Source organism: Coturnix japonica, chromosome Z (assembly GCF_001577835.2).
Source record: "Coturnix japonica isolate 7356 chromosome Z, Coturnix japonica 2.1, whole genome shotgun sequence".
Lineage (NCBI taxonomy): Eukaryota > Metazoa > Chordata > Aves > Galliformes > Phasianidae > Coturnix > Coturnix japonica.
In genome coordinates this window covers 63,300,290-63,319,426 of record NC_029547.1, presented here as the reverse complement: position 1 = coordinate 63,319,426, position 19,137 = coordinate 63,300,290, and the positions used below count along the sequence as shown (strand labels likewise).

General features: G+C 39.8%; 2 protein-coding genes across 2 annotated transcripts in view; both read left to right on the top strand.

The window, feature by feature from the left end:
* DMXL1 (Dmx like 1) overlaps nucleotides 1-8,275 on the top strand; it is a 65,059-nt gene extending 56,784 nt beyond the window's left edge. The window contains exons 39-45 of the mRNA XM_015849942.2: nucleotides 1,394-1,454; nucleotides 1,858-1,985; nucleotides 2,143-2,235; nucleotides 2,708-2,799; nucleotides 3,390-3,442; nucleotides 4,170-4,387; nucleotides 4,773-8,275. Of these exons, the coding sequence (XP_015705428.1) occupies nucleotides 1,394-1,454; nucleotides 1,858-1,985; nucleotides 2,143-2,235; nucleotides 2,708-2,799; nucleotides 3,390-3,442; nucleotides 4,170-4,387; nucleotides 4,773-4,997 (870 nt within the window). The 3' untranslated portion in view covers nucleotides 4,998-8,275. The remainder of the gene's footprint in view (nucleotides 1-1,393; nucleotides 1,455-1,857; nucleotides 1,986-2,142; nucleotides 2,236-2,707; nucleotides 2,800-3,389; nucleotides 3,443-4,169; nucleotides 4,388-4,772) is intronic.
* An 818-nt stretch (nucleotides 8,276-9,093) lies between these two features.
* The window catches only part of TNFAIP8 (TNF alpha induced protein 8), a 33,914-nt gene continuing 23,870 nt past the window's right edge, over nucleotides 9,094-19,137 (top strand). Inside the window, exon 1 of the mRNA XM_015849982.2 lies at nucleotides 9,094-9,220. Coding sequence (XP_015705468.1) covers nucleotide 9,220 — 1 coding nt within the window. The 5' untranslated portion in view covers nucleotides 9,094-9,219. The remainder of the gene's footprint in view (nucleotides 9,221-19,137) is intronic.

The following is a 19,137-nucleotide window of genomic DNA, read 5'->3' as shown; positions in this document are numbered from 1 at the left end:
TAGTGAACTTAGAGAGCAAAGTATTTGACTGGTGTACACACTGTTGTTTGAAGAGTATTTTCTTCTGACTTCTTGTCTTAAAACCTAGTACATTGCTTTAGACACCATTATGATACCAGACCTTTTACTTTATTTGTTTCATTTGTGATTTTTAAGTAAATATTTAAAAAAGAAAAAACCTCATATTTGAAAAGCTTGTCTTGCCTTGCTTTACCTTCTCGAGGGTGTTTTGAAATAAATTTGAGTGACTGAGAGGCATAAGGCTTTCCCTGAATCATATATGGGAGCTTTGAAAACTGAATGATGTGAATCTGCTTCCAAAATACAGGATTAGAAGGATTTGCAGGTATTTTGCTAACTGAAACAACCAACCAAACACACAAACAATGGAACAAACCAATAAAAACAAACAAACAAAGAACAACAACAAAAAGTCCAGGAAAAAAAGAAAGAAATTAAAGCAGGAAATAAAAGGATGAAAGCTTAATTTTGAGATACAGCAATAGAGAGAAAAGCAGGGAAGAGGCATGCACGGAAAATCCTTTTCCTTGATGAAAAATTCCCACATTGTCTTTGCAGCTAGGGTTTTGTGGATTGAACTTCTCACTTAATTTGATGCCTTTTTTAATCTTCATTGTCTGATGTCTCCAGTATTGAACACTTGAAAGCGAGGGGTCAAAACAATATGGAAAAAACAGAATTCCTGGTAGTGTATCTTACTCAAAGAAAAGTCATGGAATTCGTGAACAGAAGTGTTGAATTTAGGAAGTGAAGTCAGTTTAGGAGGAAAATCTTTTGGCCTCAGGAACAAAAGGAAAATCTATTGGAAGTATACTTGCAAAATTATTAAATGCTTTTGATCAATATTTGATTTAACATTTACTAGGTATTTTGCTTATTCTAGAAGGCCTCAAATAGTAATAAATAAATGTTACTTTTCAGTCAATGACAGTGCATTAACTAGACTTGAACTAATATCTTCCCTCCGATTTTTTTACTTCTGTTAAAGTCTGTTTACCTCTTTCTTTACATGCTTCTGCCTCTCTCTTGCTTATCTTACAATATTCAGGAATATTCCAATAAATTTAATGGAATCAGAAAGGAATTGGCAAGAAAAGAGGTAAGACTGCAGCCTAAGGAGTGTTTATACTTGGATCCATAAGTCTCTGAAGCAAAAAGCTAATATTTACCACAGTATATAAAGCTGCAAAAGTATTAACATCTGCGCTAGTCTTGAATAAAACTGTCTTCTGAATTTCTAAAAGCAGTTCTTGCTTTTAGTAGGAATTCTGATAGGAAACAAATTGTCTGACATGATTAATTGTTCATATTCAGTAAGCTTTTGTTGGGAGATACTGTGTAATTGTTTCCTGTTATTTTGTTTATTGAACAGATGCTCAAGAAGGCTATAAATAATGTCAGAAGAATGGCTTCTCATCCAACATTGCCATATTGTAAGTTCAGCTTTGCGCTTCTTTAACTGAAGACTGCATATGAGTAGCCTTTGCAAAAAGGGATCCTTTTTTAAAACCAAATGAATATTGTTTTCCTTTACTTTGACTTGTATGAAAAATAGAAGGATAAGGCTGTATCAATGTCTCTAATACCATATTTCAGTGCCATCTCAACACATTTCTTAAGTAATAAGTATGTACAGCTCAATAGGGTGTGAATAGTATGGGTTTAAGCTTCACTGGTAACCTGGTAATCCTACAGTATGCTGTGTACTGTGGCTGATGCTGTGGCTTTAGCAGTTTTGGGGATTGTGTGAGCTGGTGTGAGTCTTGTTGAAACTTTTAGAAGAAATCTTCCTGCCGATGTTGCAAAAGGTCAAAGTGTGAATGTTTTCTATTGCAGATCTGACAGGTGCTCAAGATGGCAGTGTAAGAATGTTTGAATGGGGTCATGCGCAGCAAATCACGTGTTTTCGGTCTGGTGGCAACTCAAGGGTAACTCGAATGAGGTTCAATTACCAAGGAAATAAGGTAAATGACAGAAATATTTACCTTAACCTTGCATACAGAAAGTTGTAAATTAACTGAAACACTGCTTTCTCCAAATTCAAAGGAGTTTCTCTGAATTGTGGGAGATATTTTTTATGTAACAAATACATGTAGATTTACAGTTTACATCTCATTTCAGTTTGGAGTTGTTGATGCTGATGGATATATAAGTTTATACCAAACCAATTGGAAATGTTGCCCACTTACAGGAACCACACCGAAACCATATTTGGTAAGTGGAAAACTGAGCTTGCTTCCACAAAATTCTGTTGTGTTTTTTTTTTATTTTCTTACCTTTTTAGACATTTTAGGATTGGGCAGGGATTGTTCTGATAACCAGTGTTAATCAGTTTTTAATAATGCATTGTTGACATTCTGTTATCTATTTGACAGACAAGTTCTCAAGTTTCCACCATGCCAGTAAAGCTAGAGAGTAGAAAATGCAGTGTCATAGCTGAAAATACCTGAATATTCCATAAGTATTGTCCGTAATTGACAGCTGTGAACTAAGCATCAGTAAATTAGGACTGGAAATATACTGCCCTGAAAAGTCGGTGGTTTCAGAAGGCATGCATGTGGTCTCATAACCTGTGTTCTTTACATTGTATTCAAAGCAACCCACCTTCCTGTGCAAGTCTAAGCTTTCATATTGACAGAAAATCTGTGTCTTTGTAATTAATCATTTATAAACTGTTGTTTTTCAGACCTGGCAGTGTCATAACAAAACAGCCAATGATTTTGTTTTCATCAGTTCATCGTCTTTGATAGCCACAGCTGGATTGTCTTCTGACAATAGGTAAGAACTTATTAATTGTTGCTCAAATTATATATGAAGATGCTCCTCCCCGCGTCCAGTTTTCTGTTGATCCTCCATAGGCAGTTTCAGAGCAATGTGCATATTTATGCCATCTTTCTTATTTTGGGGGTGAGCAACATATGCACCTACATTTCTGTGGTAAAGAGGATCATATAAGGACGGATCTTATAGGATCTTATAGCACAAAACCTCTATTTTTTTTCTCTGTGAATCTGTCTTAAAGTATTTATTGATAGATTTAGGTAGACCTGCATTGCTATTCAGGGAACACTTAAAATAAGTCTGGAATAAGAAATAGCAAGAACAACTGACATTCAGATGAAATCATCTACAAAAAGTTTGTCATCTCAGTATGAATCTGTAAGCAGAATACTAGTAGTAGAAAGGTAGGTGCATGGTGTAACTATGAAAGTCACGTTTATTCTGCCCAAAAATACTAATTTCATAATCTTATTTGCAATGCTCTCTCCCTGAAACAATTTCCCTAGGGTTCCTATGACCTCATCCAACCACTCAAAATACTTGGTAACATTACTCAATTAATTAAAACTTCTTTTTTTTCCATACAGAAATATTTGTCTTTGGGATACTTTGGTTTCCCCTACAAATAGTTTGGTTCATGGTAAGTAAAATACAGCAAGGAAAATATTTGATCAGCATAAACAATAAAAATTAAATAGGGGATCTGTAATCATGGCAAAGTTATTGGAGTCTAACTTAATGAAAGCAATTTTAATACAAACAGTAGAACAACTTCCATCATCCTGCATCAGCTGTGAGATCTAAGAAGAGGTTCTTGAGAAATGATACAAGGTTTTATATACATGGCTTCTTGCCATTTCTTACATCTGTGTACCACAAGCACAACCCCTGACAACCAGAAATCTATAGCTTCAGTCTTTTTTTAAAGATGGAATAAGTCCTGTTGGTTGTGATTAGCTTATACAGAAAACAACAGCTATAAAACTGCAAAAACTGTAGTTTTTAACAGCCTTGTGAAGTTTGCATGGATATGAATCCATACTCTAACTCCTGTGGTTGCCTTTAAGTCAGAAGAGCTCCACTCAACACTAATGATAACATAAAGATAGCATTAGATGTTTATAGGGATAAGAAGGATGTTTTTTTCCATCCATATAGTAACTTTTTTATTTGTGAGTACTGTAACTTCAGGATGTCTGATACAAGTCTTGTTTGCATTCATGTGCTACAGAATGAAGTTAAAAGATTGTGGTCAGTTGCATTACAGCTTCAAAGCCATTGTTTTTACTATCTTGAACTTCAGAAATTGATGGCAAACTAATGTTAGTACAGTGTGTTTACTTAAATTATTTTGCTTTGGCTTTCAGCTTTTGTCTGTCATGATAGTGGAGCAACTGTTCTAGCATATGCTCCAAAACATCAGCTGTTAATCTCTGGAGGGAGGAAAGGCTTTACGTGTATAATTGACCTTCGCCAAAAGCAGCAGCAGCAGTTACTCCAAAGTCATGATTCTCAAGTCAAAGCAATTGCTGTCGATCCTACAGAAGAGTTTTTTGTCACAGGATCTGCTGAAGGCAACATAAAGGTATTAATGGGTGAGAGGGAGCAAAGAGGGGAAGATTGTGATATTGTGTGAACTTAAAAACACCATCACATGTAAAACCCTACTGCACGTAATGAACAGATGTCACATTCAGTTCTCAACCCTTTCACATATAATACTTTTGTATTGAAATACTGTTCTTATATCACAGCCCACTTTAGTGAATATGACTTTATAATAGAAAACGTATATGAATATTCTATAACCATGTCATCACAGATTGCTACATACCTTTTGTCTCATAAGTAAAGTAAGAAAGACCAATATAAAATGTACTCCAGTTCAATTTTACTATGACTCATAGCTTTAAGATTCTGGTAGGTATTTCTAATTATTATGGGAGATTGATGTTTTGATGCTTTTTCAGGTGTGGAGTCTGTCTACGTTTAATCTTCTGCACACTTTCATCAACGAGCATTCTCGACAGTCTCTGTTCAGAAACATTGGGACAGGAGTCATGCAAATCGAGACGGGACCAGCAAATCACATATTCTCCTGTGGTGCTGATGGAACAGTAAAGATGAGAATCTTGCCCGATAGATTCAGCCCATTTAACGAAGTGTTAAAAAATGATGTGAAATTCTTGATGTAATTTTTTTTTTTCTCAGAGCAGTGTGTAACATTTACCTTCTGCCATCCCTGAAAATATTTTTCCTGAAACTAGTCAACAAAGCAGATGTACAATGATAGCTTGTGCCACAAATATGCTTTTTTTTTTCTTTTTTTTTTTTATTTCACATATTTATTACTTAGATCCTTTAGTCACTTCAGATTCTGATTGTTGCCTAAAATATATGCAGGACTCTGAGTTATCTGTTTATAATATAATTAAGATGTTCCTGAGGTGGTTTACTCTTCCTTTTAGGTAGTTATGTTCCTGCCTGGAGTGTACCATCTGGACATAGTCTGTGTTCAACACCTGGCCTTCTTCTGAAAGTAGGTCCAGATGGGAACCCTAGATAATGTTATTCTCTCACTGTGGCAACCTTAGCTGTATCTCTACTTGTGTAGTTGGCCAACAATAAAAATTTATATGTATGTGTGGGGAAAAAAAGCAGTCTATTTTAGTAGATACTCCTGCTGTATCAGAAACTGGCCATGCAGATATTAATGTGAGCCACTGTCTCTCTCCATTCCTGGAATCCAGGCTGTTTACCTCCTTAACTCACTCTGTCTCTTTCCTATGATCTAGGGTATGAGAAACTGAAGAATGTTCTGTGACTTCTCTTCTGTTCCATAGCTTGACTGACTGCCATCAGGATGGCAGACTTAGCTTTTAAAAAAGAAATATATTTTTAACCCTGAACACTCCCTTTACAAAAATAATGTACATATTAATGGAAATCTTCTTATTAAAATGGTCAAGATTATTTGTGAAGCTTTAGTCTTGATGAAGAAGTATGGGAAGATAACAACTTTAGAATATTGCATTAGAATCTCCTCAAAGAATATTTATTTGCATGTCTGTAGAGGAAAAAAACAGAAAAAATGCTAATTTATTTTTTACATTTTTTCCAGTAACACTTTATGTAGCCCAAAGATACTCAGTTCATTCTTAGCACTTAACGTTTTTGTTTGTCTGCTTTTCCTAAGTACTTTACAGAAGTTAAAAGGAAGAAAAAAAATCAGGAGCAAAGTACTTTAATGCTGTCATTCTTTGTATTGTACGTTTACATCTGGTTTAAAATGAAAGGAAAATATATTGAAAAGGATACATCTTTTTTTTAATTATTGTTATTATTGTTATTATTTTTTTAATCAATTTTTTTTTTTTGCCAAAATATTAAACTGCGTAACTTAAAAGTGTTTGACCAAAATATTGGTTCTGTATTTTGGTTTATTTTTCCTGGCCTGTTTCAGAACTTGAGCGTATGACAAAGATTTAATTTGTAAACTGGGTGTTAGGCTGGGTTACTTGAATGCCAGTGGTGTACTTTTTACTAAAAGATATTTTGTGACATAGAGCACCAAGATAGATACTAAATGTAAAATAAACTCGTCGGATTAGGAACCATGGGGATAAATAAAGCATAGTAGAAGTGAAGGGCTTGTAAAATGAACTTTGTAACGTTCTCAGGATGCTTTTATCTTAAAAATATAAAATCGTTTAAAAATATTTTGTAAATTGCATTAAGGTCATCTAAAATGTATGTTTCGCAAGTTGCAGTGGAAACACTATGAGGGTCTTTGTGCACATAACCTGAATTTTCGAGTTGTGCAGTAAGAAAGAATGTGAATATTCCGCCATGAAAAAACATTGTGACAGCATTTCAAACTGGTACAGGTGTTCAGTGGCTCAGCTGTCATTGTTCTTCCACCACTCTTAGCTATAGATTAAAATCAAAATTGGTATTAAAACAGTTTAAGTACAGTGATGGACCAGAGAAGTGACTGATGAGAAGTGACACCGCCTTACCGAAGAGACTCACTAATGTGTGTCCTATCTGCTCAGTGATCCTAATAGCTTCTGTTCCTCCTAAACAAGGAAGACAGTGGAAGTTACCCTCAACACACTCCTTCAGAGAAGCAACTGAAACCAGCCTGGGCTTACAGCTGCTTATATACAGGTGTTAATTTTATGCAACCACTGAAGTAAGTTATATTCAGAGAATGTGCAAAATGACAATGACAGCATTGTATAATGATGTCCCTGATGTTTCGTTCTTAAATATATCAGAAGAGTAAGGACTACGAGCAGGCGTTTTCAATGATGTTTATAGTTACCATAAGCTACTCTTAAAACAATGTAAAATCACGATGTATTTGCCCATACCTTTATAATATTTCCAATAAATCCTGCAGAAACTCAGAAACTCAACCTTCTAGAATCCCATGTTGCTGCTACTTCCTTTACAAATCAGTTGAGCCGCGTGCATAATGTTAATTGATGTTTAACAATTGTAAGTCATTCTGTTGGTAGCTTTCTTGTAATAATGGAATCAAAATGAGTTTACTTCTGTTGTAACAAAAGCTTTTCAAAGGGGCACTCTCAACTTTAGTCATTAGGAAAAATAACAATAATGGAGCTTCCATCTGATGCCTTAACAGCTTCCATTGATACCTGTCTTTTCAGCAATTAATGCTTACTCGCTGTTGCTATGCAAGTTACTCTAAAGGTTGACATCGGCTGCCCAGGGATCTGTGTATGAGGTAGCTGTATACAGAAATTGAACTTATCACTTCACAAGTATTTGATCTCCTGTAACTTTATGTCCAGACAAAATAACTTGGTTGACAATGTCCCTTTTTAATATCATAGCCTAATAATTGTGGCTGGTGTTGGTCCATGTAGCAACACATGTCGCAGCTGGGTTTTAATTCTTGTCCTGTTGATTCAGTTACTTCAAACAAATTTGTGATACAAGTTCTTCGCTGTTACTGCAGTAACTTCTGAGAGTTAAACTCTGGCCATCTGGGTACTTAAACTGGCTTCCTGTGTGACTTGTAAAGCAGGTAATTCTCAGCTGATGTTGCAGAATGTTCACGGAGGGGTGAAGCAAGCGGAATAGACTTAGGTTTTGTACCACGCTGCTATGGCACAGGCTGAGTTTAGGTGTTCTGGTGCGTTATAGAAACCTCGCTGCCACTTGCAGGAAATAAACTTTTGGGGATATTCTATGTGAGGTACCATTCCCTTCCTCCTAAGGGCACCCGTTGTTAGATTAGTTGCAATAGTTATGAAAATAAATAATAATAAATGCAAACATGATTACAAGGAAATAAGCTTGGAGACTGGATATGTTCTCCAAGATGTTTTTGTTTTTTTTTTCCAAATGTTTATTTTTACTAAAAGTAGCAAAACAGCCTCTAATGGCGGGTTCAGCACACTGATCAAATACTTTATATAAATAAAGATAACTGATTTAACAAGTTCGTTGGTGTTTTATTCCAGTTTTAACTGTAGAATCTGTATGGTTTTGATCTTCTTTCCTGTCTGTTTCCTGTGCCATTTATTGCCTCAGCTGCTCATGCTTTCACTTCAGTTAGCTTCCTAGTGTCTTCCTTTAAAATCCAGCACATTAATTAGTCTGCTCTGCTGAAGAACCTTTTCCTAACCTACCCTGACCAGCTCTGTCATCCCCATGCTGTCACTGGAGAATACAAGGCCTCCCCTTGGCCTCTTCTCTGGGCTAAGCAAACCAATTTACCTCAGCTGCTCCTCATACTTCTTGCTGTGTGGACCCTTCCCCATGTTCATAGCCCCTCTCTGGATGCTCTATAACAACAGCTCCTTAGTGATGTAAACCTAATTGGTATAATTTCAAGTCCTTAATAAGAGCAGGAAAAGAACCAGACCTAAAACAGAGGCCCACATAACCCCACAAGCAGTTGGCTGCTCTCCTGATGTAACCCCACTTAATATAACCCTTGAGCCTGCACCATCAGACAGCTGTCCACGTTATCTTTTTGCTCAGATATTTGTCCATAAGTACGATGTGAGAAGAAATCTTAACTCCGAAAGGTTCACATCAGCTGCTCAAGGGGGACTTCTCTGTAGTCCTACACCGCCCTGCCTCTCGCAGTTCCCTCACGCTTCCCACCTTCCGACAACTTATACTGCCTATTCCTGGGGTACTTAAAAGCGACCAGCCCCGAAGGATCCCAACCTCGTACGAAGCACTTTCTCACGGTAACTTGCCAACTACTTCCCCGCCCGCAGCTCCCCTCCAGGCCGGGCGGGGCGGAGGCACATAACGCCGCCCTTCCTGCCTCTCCCCGCGCCCCACGAGCGGGGCCGTCTCCGCCGCTCCCGCACCGCCGGGGCTGTGCCGCTGCCGCCGCTTCCCACCGCGTCTCCTCGCTCCTGAGCACACAGTAAGTGCCGCCGTCCGGAGGGAACAGTGTGACTCTGGGCTGCTGGTTGTGGTTGTGGTTATGGTGGGAGGGGGGCAGGCTCTCGCCGCCGGGACGGGCCCGGGCAGCAGCAGGCCGACAGCGTGCGGGTCGGGCTTAGCACCACGAACGGGTTTTGTGGTGTTTTGAGGTGTTCAAGACCATGTTGGATGGGGCTCTGAGCAGCCTGGGCTGGTATGAAGTGTGGAGGTTTGTGGCCCTGCTTGCAGTGGTGTGGGTTGGAGCTTGGTGATCATTGAGGTGCCTTCCAACCTGGGCCGTTCTGTGTACTTGCCTTGTGGTACTGCTGATATTGCTGCTGTGCATTAATAGTGCAGGAAGGTCACCGCGTGTGCTTGCAAACCTCATTTTTATCTTAAACAAGCATGTACTGAGTGTTAAATGAACACAATAGATAACCTTTCTATCTCTGCTGTGTGTAAAGAATAAGAATGAAGAGAAAAACCCTCCATAAGGGAATCAGCTGCTCAGATACCCCAAGAAGCTGTTGGCCCGTACTTTGCTTCTTCCCAGGACTCTATTTCCCGAGCAATGGGAAGCACTGGCAGTCTATCAGATAAAATACACAAACGTGTGTTGGGTCCAGGTAGGAAACCAAGTCCAGAGTGAAAGCTGGGAGAACTGGGAAGGTGAGTAGAAGTGGGAAGAAGGAAATTAAATGTTGAATATTCGCGTTCATTTGTATAACCTGGGAGGAAACTTAAATGTAAAATCACCAGAATGAAAGTTAGACTGTGGATCTTTAGAGGAGCAGTAACTGCACGGGCTTGAAATGGAAGTCAGTTCACGTTTGCCTTGGCGACAGGAAGCTGCTCGCTTCCGTTGAATAGCAACCAGCATCATCTGACTGCAGCTACAGGCATCAGGGCACCGTGTGGCTTCTTCGGCCTGTTCTGAGTTATCTTTGAATTCTTGGTGCTGGGTGAGGAAATAGTGATTGCTGCTCTGAACAACCGAGCACAGATTCGAGTGGTTGAAGAGCATCGGCCTCGGTCGTCTTCTTGTTAGGCCAACGTGAGATGTTAGATTACCTCACAGTCCTAAAGCATGTAATGCGGCCCTGCCTGTTATTTCTGTACAAATAACAGAAGTACCAAGGAACAAATGATAGTATCTAAGTTGCTCAGTGCTATTTGTGGTGGCTTGGAATTGGGTATGTTCAGCTTTATCCACATGGTCAGACATGTTGTTTTCAGTGGTTCTCTTGGCACTGTCGTACTTTCTATCTGCTTCTGTCTGGTTAAGTTGATTTTATATCTGTGTGTATCACAGAGATTAAGTTACAAGGCACTAAGGTTTTGTCTGGCAGGTTGATTGGATCACAAGGAAAACACACAGCATATACCAGAAGAGTCTGTGGTGATATAATTTCAACCATGCAGCACGGTTTAATAAATCCTAATACTCCCTGTTCTCTTTTGGAAGTTCCATTTAGGAAATGCTGTGCTCGAGGAGCTTGAGAGTAACATGGGGACTTTGTTAGGATTGGTGTTTTCTTGGTTTTTCTTTCTGTTCTTGCAGCATTTCTCAATTGTGAAGCAACAGAATGTCCAGTCCTCTTTATTTCAGGCTGGCTTTGCAATCAAAGCAAGTGGGCATGGCTTCAGATTAGTTATGGTTTGTTTATTTGCCCTCGCCTCCAGCATCCTCCGATCACAAGACCCAAGGAGCCTTCTCTACTGTCGCCTACAAGCCAGTGCTCACACCAGCACTCCCTTTGTAGCTGGGCTTAATCTAAGATCTCATTTTACTTCCAGTGATCAGGCTGAGTATTTGTAAGTCTTCTGAATGATTTACTTTGAAGCCCAGTTTCTACAATAGGATCAACAGAATTTGCAACTCTTGAATGGTAACAACTTTGACCACATAAAATATGTGGTATGCGTTTTAAAGCTCAGCTCTTAAAGCCTTCTTCTTGCTCATGGAGGAACTCAGTAGGAATTGCATTAGTTCTGTCCCACAGAGGTGAGGTTGTCGTGTGGCTCTTCTTCAGTTGAGTGCTGGGTGATAGTTTTGCAACCATCCATTTGATGTCTGTGTGAGCAGGGTCTGGCTCTGTCCCTTCACAGCAATGTATCTGGTTTGTTTAGTGGCCAACTCTGAGGCCACGGAATCCAGAAGGAACTGCTGGAAATGGTGTTTGTAAAGCTGGTACTTAACACCTGCATCAGTAGCAGAGATCTTAATAGTGTGGCGATTTGAAATCATCTTGAACATTGAAGCTGAATGCAAGTACCAATGAAGTTAAATCCCAAAATAAAACCCACAGTGAATAGCAGCTACTTGACTTGCTGAAAATAGTGTAGGGTTGATCTTAGTTACTGTATTACCAGCACTTCTAACAGCTCTGCCTTTTGGAATGATGTGGTGGTGATGTTTTTGTCACGTGAGGCTTAATTATTAGAAGATATTAAGATATTATTAGAGTTTAGAAAGTGGAAGCCTTTTGCAAACCATACAGGGAGGAAAAATACAGATAGAGGATCAAGTGGAAGAGACAAAGCAGAGCTTATGTCAGGAGTGCTCAGCTATCTGAATGGCCACATGTAAAGCTAGGAGAGGCATTTAGTTCCTTTGGCTGTGTAATTATGGCTGTTAGTACAGTGAGATATGCTGTAACAGCTCAACAGCATTTTTTTTTCTGCCCTGGAATACTGCATTATCTTTGTGACTAAAGCTGCCATCTAATATTTCAGCTTCTGATACAAACTGACTCCCATGCATTTGAGATGAAGGACAGATCTGCATGGGCAGGATGACAAGTAAAAGATGTCACTCTTGTTTTTCTTTCCCTCCCTCATGCTTCTCAGAAGATAGTAGAAGCAATTATGTAAGACGTGTGCTGTTCTTCTGAAGTGTTCTCTTGCTGCTGAACTCTCAGGTGGATTCAGAGTGAGTGAAACAAATTTGTACTGTGATTTTTTTTTCAACAAAACTGAAAGTGGAGTTAGAAAACATCTCCATTGGCACAGCCTGCAGGGATCATTGTGTCTAAATCCTGACTAGACACAGGACAACAGAAAAACCGAACTGTACGTCTGAGAGTGCTGGCCAAATGCTTTTGCAATGCAGTGAGTTTCAGGATTGTGTAAACACGCTGAAGGGAAATTGAGGTATTTCCCTTTGTTAGACTTCTGTTTTCTTCTATCGCTGAGTAGCATTTAATATTAATGGTGATATGGATAAATGACAGAATCCTTTAGTGTCCTGTATGATGAAACTGTATGACAAAGTGGATTTGTCCAGTGATGGTGCATATGATACTTCTGTATTTCCATGAACTTCCTATCTCCTGCCTTAGGCAAAGTCATTTAATTGCTTCTAGGTACATTAACTTAATTTGTTATCCATTAAAATGTTCTCTGTATTACTTTAATGTATTAGACTGTCATTGTGTTTATAAAAAAACAACTGTGAAACTTTGAAGATATGTTAAAAGAGACACATAACATTGGATAGCAGCTGAGATGCAGTTAATCAGGGAATCACAGCATGGCTTGGATTAGAAAAGTACTTATAGCCTATTCATTTCCATCACCCCCTGCCAGCAGATCAGGCTGCCCAGGGTCCATCCATCCTGTCCTGCAGCACCTCCAGGGATGGGGCACCCACAGCTCTGTGCAGCTGTGCCAGGGCCCCCTGAGTAAAGAATTTCTTCTTAACATCTAATCTGAGTCTCCCCTCTTCTAGTTTAAAATCATTGCCCCATATCCCAGTCTTCAAACTGCTGAGAGATCTCTGTAATACAAGCTGTGAATTTGCATTGTGCTGATCTGCAGAGCACGGTGCTGATGAGGGGAAAAGAAAGCTTGCTGATTGCCACCAAATGCTTTCATGCAGTTTTACTGACAGTGTTTGTTGCACGAGCCATCATCATCGGTGTGGTGGTGGATAGCTGTGAGCTGCTTAGAACACCAGGAAGGTGACTGGGAAGAGATGAGGAGTGCTGGAGGTAAGCTTGTGATACATGCCAAAGTGTTGTGCATCCTTCTGTTGTTTATCCCCATGAGGTATTCTTTAACTTCCCTGGGCTGGTTAGGGGAGAGCATGGGCAAGCTGGAATTCTTGTGAAAACATCTTTAGAAAACATTCTAGGTACTGACCATTAACTGCAATTTGAACTGAGCTGCCTATCTGATCTGGCATCTCTAAAACTTGATTTAAGTTTACTGAGACTTCTAATGGGCTCTGGATCAATCCAGGTTTTGGGTTTGAGTCATTGTAGTATAAGGTATTTTGAAAATCTTTATTGAGTGTTTGAGTCCAGCTCAAGAGAGGTGTGACCCAGCATATCTATAACATCTGTAAGAACATGAGACCTAAAACCAGAGTGTGCACTGCTGTGGTGTACACAGGAAACTGCGTCACAAAAACAACCTGCTTTTTGCTCAAGCCCACGGGGTGGTATCTTGGTGACTGACTCTGGGTATTGTTACAGTAGACTTTGAAATTTAAGTATAAAGTGATAATAAAACAATATGACCATAGAGCTATCATAAAGCAGAGCTGTATTATCATTGAATCACAGAACATGTCCAGAGCCTTCTCTCCAGGCAGGCTGAAGCAGCCCAGCTCCCTCAGTGTTCCTTCATAGGAGGGACACTGCAGTATAACACAGGGTTGTACCTCCTGTGTTCAGGTGGGTCATGAATATAGATCTTCAGAGGTCGTACAGTATAGCTAAGGGGCATAAGCACTTTTCCAGTGGCTGCTACGCAGATGGCATGAAGAGTGGTGAGACCACTGCTTGGGTTCCTCACATAAATTCGGCTGTAGTTCCCTCAAAGGCAACACTATTTTGCCTGGCTAATTTGGAGGCAGTTTGCTAAGGTGTTTAATGTTTCTGCAGGACACTGGTTTTGCTTACAGCTTTGTTATGCTTTACTGTGCTGTAATTAGGAATTTTGCAATGTGGAATGAATGTCTCTTGCTGAAATCTGTATGTCCAGCTGTTAGGAACCTTCATAGTCAGTGCTGGGGAAGTGTATGTGCACTGTTTAACACTCATTTCACTCTCCAACCATTTGATTAAAATAAAGCAATAGGAGAACAATGTATTTCTCCAAAAATATACATACAGAGCCTTATTGCAGCCTGCTAGCATTTCCAATTTTCAAAGCAAACTGTGATATTATCACTTATTTTCTCTATGTATGGCTGCAGAGTGTCTGGCTTGGCTCTGTCCTCAGTCCCCATCACCTGAATCTGGCACGGCGGTCCTTTGGAAGCAGGTGAAGATTGGGTCACAGAAATAGGTCTGCTTGAGGAGAATGTTGCTCTACAGCATGGATTTGAGGATGTTTCCCTGGCTGGTAGATCTGTTGCTGGGTGTGTCACAACAGCACTGTTGTAGATGAAGGACTTCTCAGACCTGCCTATGCAAGAGTCATTTCCCAGTTATTCCTAATCCGAGAGCCAGGGCATCCCTTCTGTCTGGTAACAGGTGGAAGCAGCTCTTGTTAGGAGAAACTGTAGATACTGTGACTGCACCCTGGAAAGGAAGAAAAAGGTCTTGTTTTGTTTCAGCCCTGTATATGTACATCACATGTTTCCTCTGAGCCCTGAGTTTTGCAGTTCCTCTTGTTTCTGCACAGGACTTGTACAAAGCTTTCCTTTCCCATACTCTTCTTCTCCACAAAACCCTGGAGATGGCTGAAGAGTGCAAGAGGAAAGCAGCCCAAGAGGACCCAGGAATCATCACAGAAGGAAAATGTCTTATCTTTGAGCACAGTGAATCTATTGACAGCAGAGGTGTGTGGGTGTGTGACTGCTGGAGGCTGTGTAACTGGTTGTGTGATGCAGGGTAAGTGCCTTTATGGATGCTGAAGTGGAGACTGTCTTGAGTAGATCTAAACCAGACTGGAGGGAGAAAACACTCCAGTTTTTTTAAGGTTGTTTTAAGCAATGTGAGTGAAGGAGTTCAGAAGTTTCTACTTGTAAAGCTTCCTTCTGCATGGTCAGGTAGAAGTACCTGGTTTCTGATGTGTTTTGCAGTCATTAGATGAGGAGCTTTCCAAAAGTGTTTCAGTACAGTACAGTTCGAGACTGCTTTCTCATGTAACACACAGTCACCTTGAAGAGTGGTTTAAAATATAAAGCCATAGTGTTATAGACAGAAACATTTCTCAGACAAGTAAATTTACTGCTTGATTGCATTCTGTAATTGTAATGTTTTTTTTTCTTGACTCTGTGCTCCTGATTTTATCTTAGTGTAAGGAATTCCCTTCAGTTTAATCAGCGTTCTAAAGTGTCCTTATCTACTGTTTAGAAATCCAAATCTTTGCAGCTCACATGTTACAGTGCAATAGCTGCTTATAGAAAGGAGAAGGCTCTTCAGTGAAAAAGCAATAGCTGCTTACAAAAAGAAGGCTCTTCAGCAAAAATCACCAGCTACTCTGCTTTGGAACTTTACAGTCTGTATTTTTTAGGCTTGGACTGAGCAGGAAGGTGCTGCTGCAAGCAGGGGCACCCCATCTGGTGAAAACACCTCTTCCCTTATCAGCCACAGAGCTCAGAGCCTTCAGCACTGTCAGACCTGCTTGGGCAGTGTGTGTAGGATGAGAACTTGTTTTTCAGAGCTTGAATTATAGAAACCTGTAACCCTGCTGCCAAGTTATTTATGTAGCCTAGGATGAGGTTCTACAGTAATTCAGAATAGCATCTAAATACCTTCTTCTGTTAATTTCAACATCTAAGGCATGATAAGCATGCTAGCCAGCCAATAAATAAATCTTACATAGAGTTATTCAGATAGAAATCAGTTTTGGTTTCAGATGCATCAGGCCTTGCTAACATAAGCTGGTGGTAAAGATGATTAGTTGCAACAGATTCCAGGAAGTGCCGATATTTGCTCTAGCAAAATATTTAATGTGTGTGTTGTAGGGACTATGGACGCAGCACAACCCAAAGTGACAGCTGATGTGTTCCTTACTGGAGAGCGTGGAGACAGGAGTCTGAGCTGTTAAGAAACTGCTACAGCCCACACATGTTAACACTGGTAGGAGCTTTCCCTGGCAAGAACTGAAACCAGCTCTTGTGCCACAGTCATTTTCTTCCATTGTTTTTCATATTGAAACTGTAAAATAGGTGACTTCTCAGGCTTTTTTCTTGAAAGAAGAACTTCCACTTATCTAATTTGAACTTAGTTAAAATAATTTAAATGTTGCAAAAGTAGAAAGGTTTTTGTGAATTCTCTAAATGTTGATTTTATTTTATTATTTTTTTTTATTTTTATTTTTAATAGGAAGGAAAGTTTAAGGAAATTTAATGTAAATTCCTGCTAGTGTCACTGGTTTGGTGGTGACTGTGCTCAAAGCAGAGGGGAGGTGGTTTGAAGAGGCCTGCCTTCTGAATCATCATTTCAGGACCCTGCTGTAATGCACAGCTGTGCTTCATTTTATGGTTAGGTTTCCTTTTAATTCTGTCCAGATGCTAGCATGCTCTGTTCATGTTCTAGTATCAGAGGCTTCTGATGTTTACGCACTTTTTGTTTGTTTGTTTGTTTGTTTGTTTTGTGGCTGTTCTGCTCAACCCCTTTTTTATTTTTCAAATCAGCCCATGAGCTGAAATTACTCTTTCCATTATCTGCTATTCAAACCTTGGCTGTATGTATCAGCTGAGGTATTCTGCAGTGGCTTTGCTTGTTTGTGAGAGTAAATATCCCAAACTCTTCTGTCTGCTGCTGCTAGTGGATGGGCACCTCCCCCACTCAGTATTACTCTCTTTTTCTTTGGATTTTGTCTGCTTTGAGTTCTGAGGAGAAAGGGGTAGTTTGTGTGTTTTTCAATGTGGATGTTTACACCTTTATATACACACACATATATATGGCGTATCTATCTATCTATATATCTGTAGTGGTCCTTCGGCCTGTTGTCTTCTTGATTACCTTGCTGAAATGAGTGCCCTGCAATTGAAGTGATGGTTCCAGAGTTGCTGCATCTGTCACCAGTGCTGCCAAGACAGGTGCAGTGCAATGACAGACATGGCAGGTCAGAATTCAGCCTGGTTGGGTGCAGGACAAGTAAATCATAGGAACTACAGCAAACCTGGTAAGAGTTGTTCAGAGCTGATGATGTCATATTTAGTGCCTGAGTACAGTATAAATCACAGACTCACAGTCACAGAATCACAGAATGGCTTGGGCACATTTAATACCAGACCAGGTTGCCTGGGCCCCATCCAACCTGGTCTTGAACACCACCGGGGACAGAGGAGCATCCAAAACCTTTCTGGCAGCTGTTCCAGCACCTCACCACTCTCACAGTAAAGAACTTCCCTCTGACATCCAACCTAAATCTTCTCTCCTTCAACTCACAACCATTTCCCCTTGTCTTGCTATTACCAAAAGAGTTGAGTTGGAAGACTGTGGTGTTTTTTCATGTCCAGGGATGCCTGTATAATCAGGCTGTGAAGGATTAGGATTGGTGGAGGAAGGTACGGTAGTGTGTTGGTAGCTGTGGTTGTGGGCAGCGTAATTGGAGGAAATACTGTGATGTGCACTAATGAAGTTTTAATCTCATGGAAGCTCTGTTTCACCCCCTGTTTCCAAGAAGACAAATGACTAAAACAGTTTTTTGACCTATGTTGTCTGTAATTCATTAAAAGGATTATGATCTTTGCTTACCATTGGGATACAGAATTAAAAAATGACGCTTTGTAAACCTGCACCGTTCATCCGTTTTGTGGGTTTCAGTAGAAGAGCTCAGGTTGTGGTTCACTCTTTACCCACATACCAAGTATCTGTATCATCCTTTGTATGCATGTGACAGCCTGTGCATCCCTCCAGTGTTTTATTATCTTTCTTTGAGTGATAACATGTTACAGGTTGATTCATCACGATCCTGTAACAGACTCTTTCCCTTTTGTTTCCAGTTGGTGATATTTTCTCTTTGCTGAGGGATTTAGCTGGTAACCACTAATATCATACACACCTTTGGCAACCAGAAATGCCATTCAGTCCTGCTCCCATGCTTCTGCTGCTTCCTTCTTTGTGTCAGTAGAAACATATGTGTTATCAAACTGAGGTGCTTGATCAGGGGGTTTGTTAGTCTTTCCTGTTGGTTCCTTTTGCTGTTTTCCAGTTTTCCTAACTTCATATGTAGTTCACGCAGCTGTATATCTATGTCATCTACATCCATGCATAAGATTTATTTATTTATTTCTGTTAGTTACTGATGCACAGCATTTGGATTCTGAAATCTTCTTAGGAGAGCTGTTTGATTCTCCTTAAGCTATTTTTTAAAGCCTTGTTGTTGTAGTGGTTTTTGTTTGAATGCAATTCTGCTTTATTCCTCAAATGAAAACTGAAGTACTGGGGAAGAAAAGCTGCCTTTGAGGAATGCTTGTGGTCATAAAGTACGCTGTTGTGCTGTGGCCTTTGATGTTTGTCAGTGCGACTTTCCATATCAAAGTGACAGAGCTGCCTTGGAATTCAGGGAACTGGACCCAGGAATGACTACAATCCATAGAGGTTCATTGAATGAAGGATGGTGGGCACTGAGATTTCTTCATTAATCTTAGCCTATATTCAGCCTTTTCCAATGCTTTTATATTTAACTATTACAAATTTCCATCCACAAAGGCAGGACTACATACCAGTATGTATACAAGAAGGGCCAAAATAGCATCTTCAATCCATATGCGCAAATCGTGTTTTGCATGAGCCCTTTGTAAAATAGTCTCAGTAAGTAGAAGTGTGGATGACATCCATATGAGTCAGAGTGCATGCAGAGGTTTTAAAATACAGTTCTTTAGCAGCTAATTGTTTCTGTATAACTTTGCAATGCAAATGACAAGTCAGTGCATGTGAAGGAAGCCCTGGGATATTTTAAATATTTGAAATGTCAACTAAAGGAATGTGAGCCTTATTTAGCCCTGAT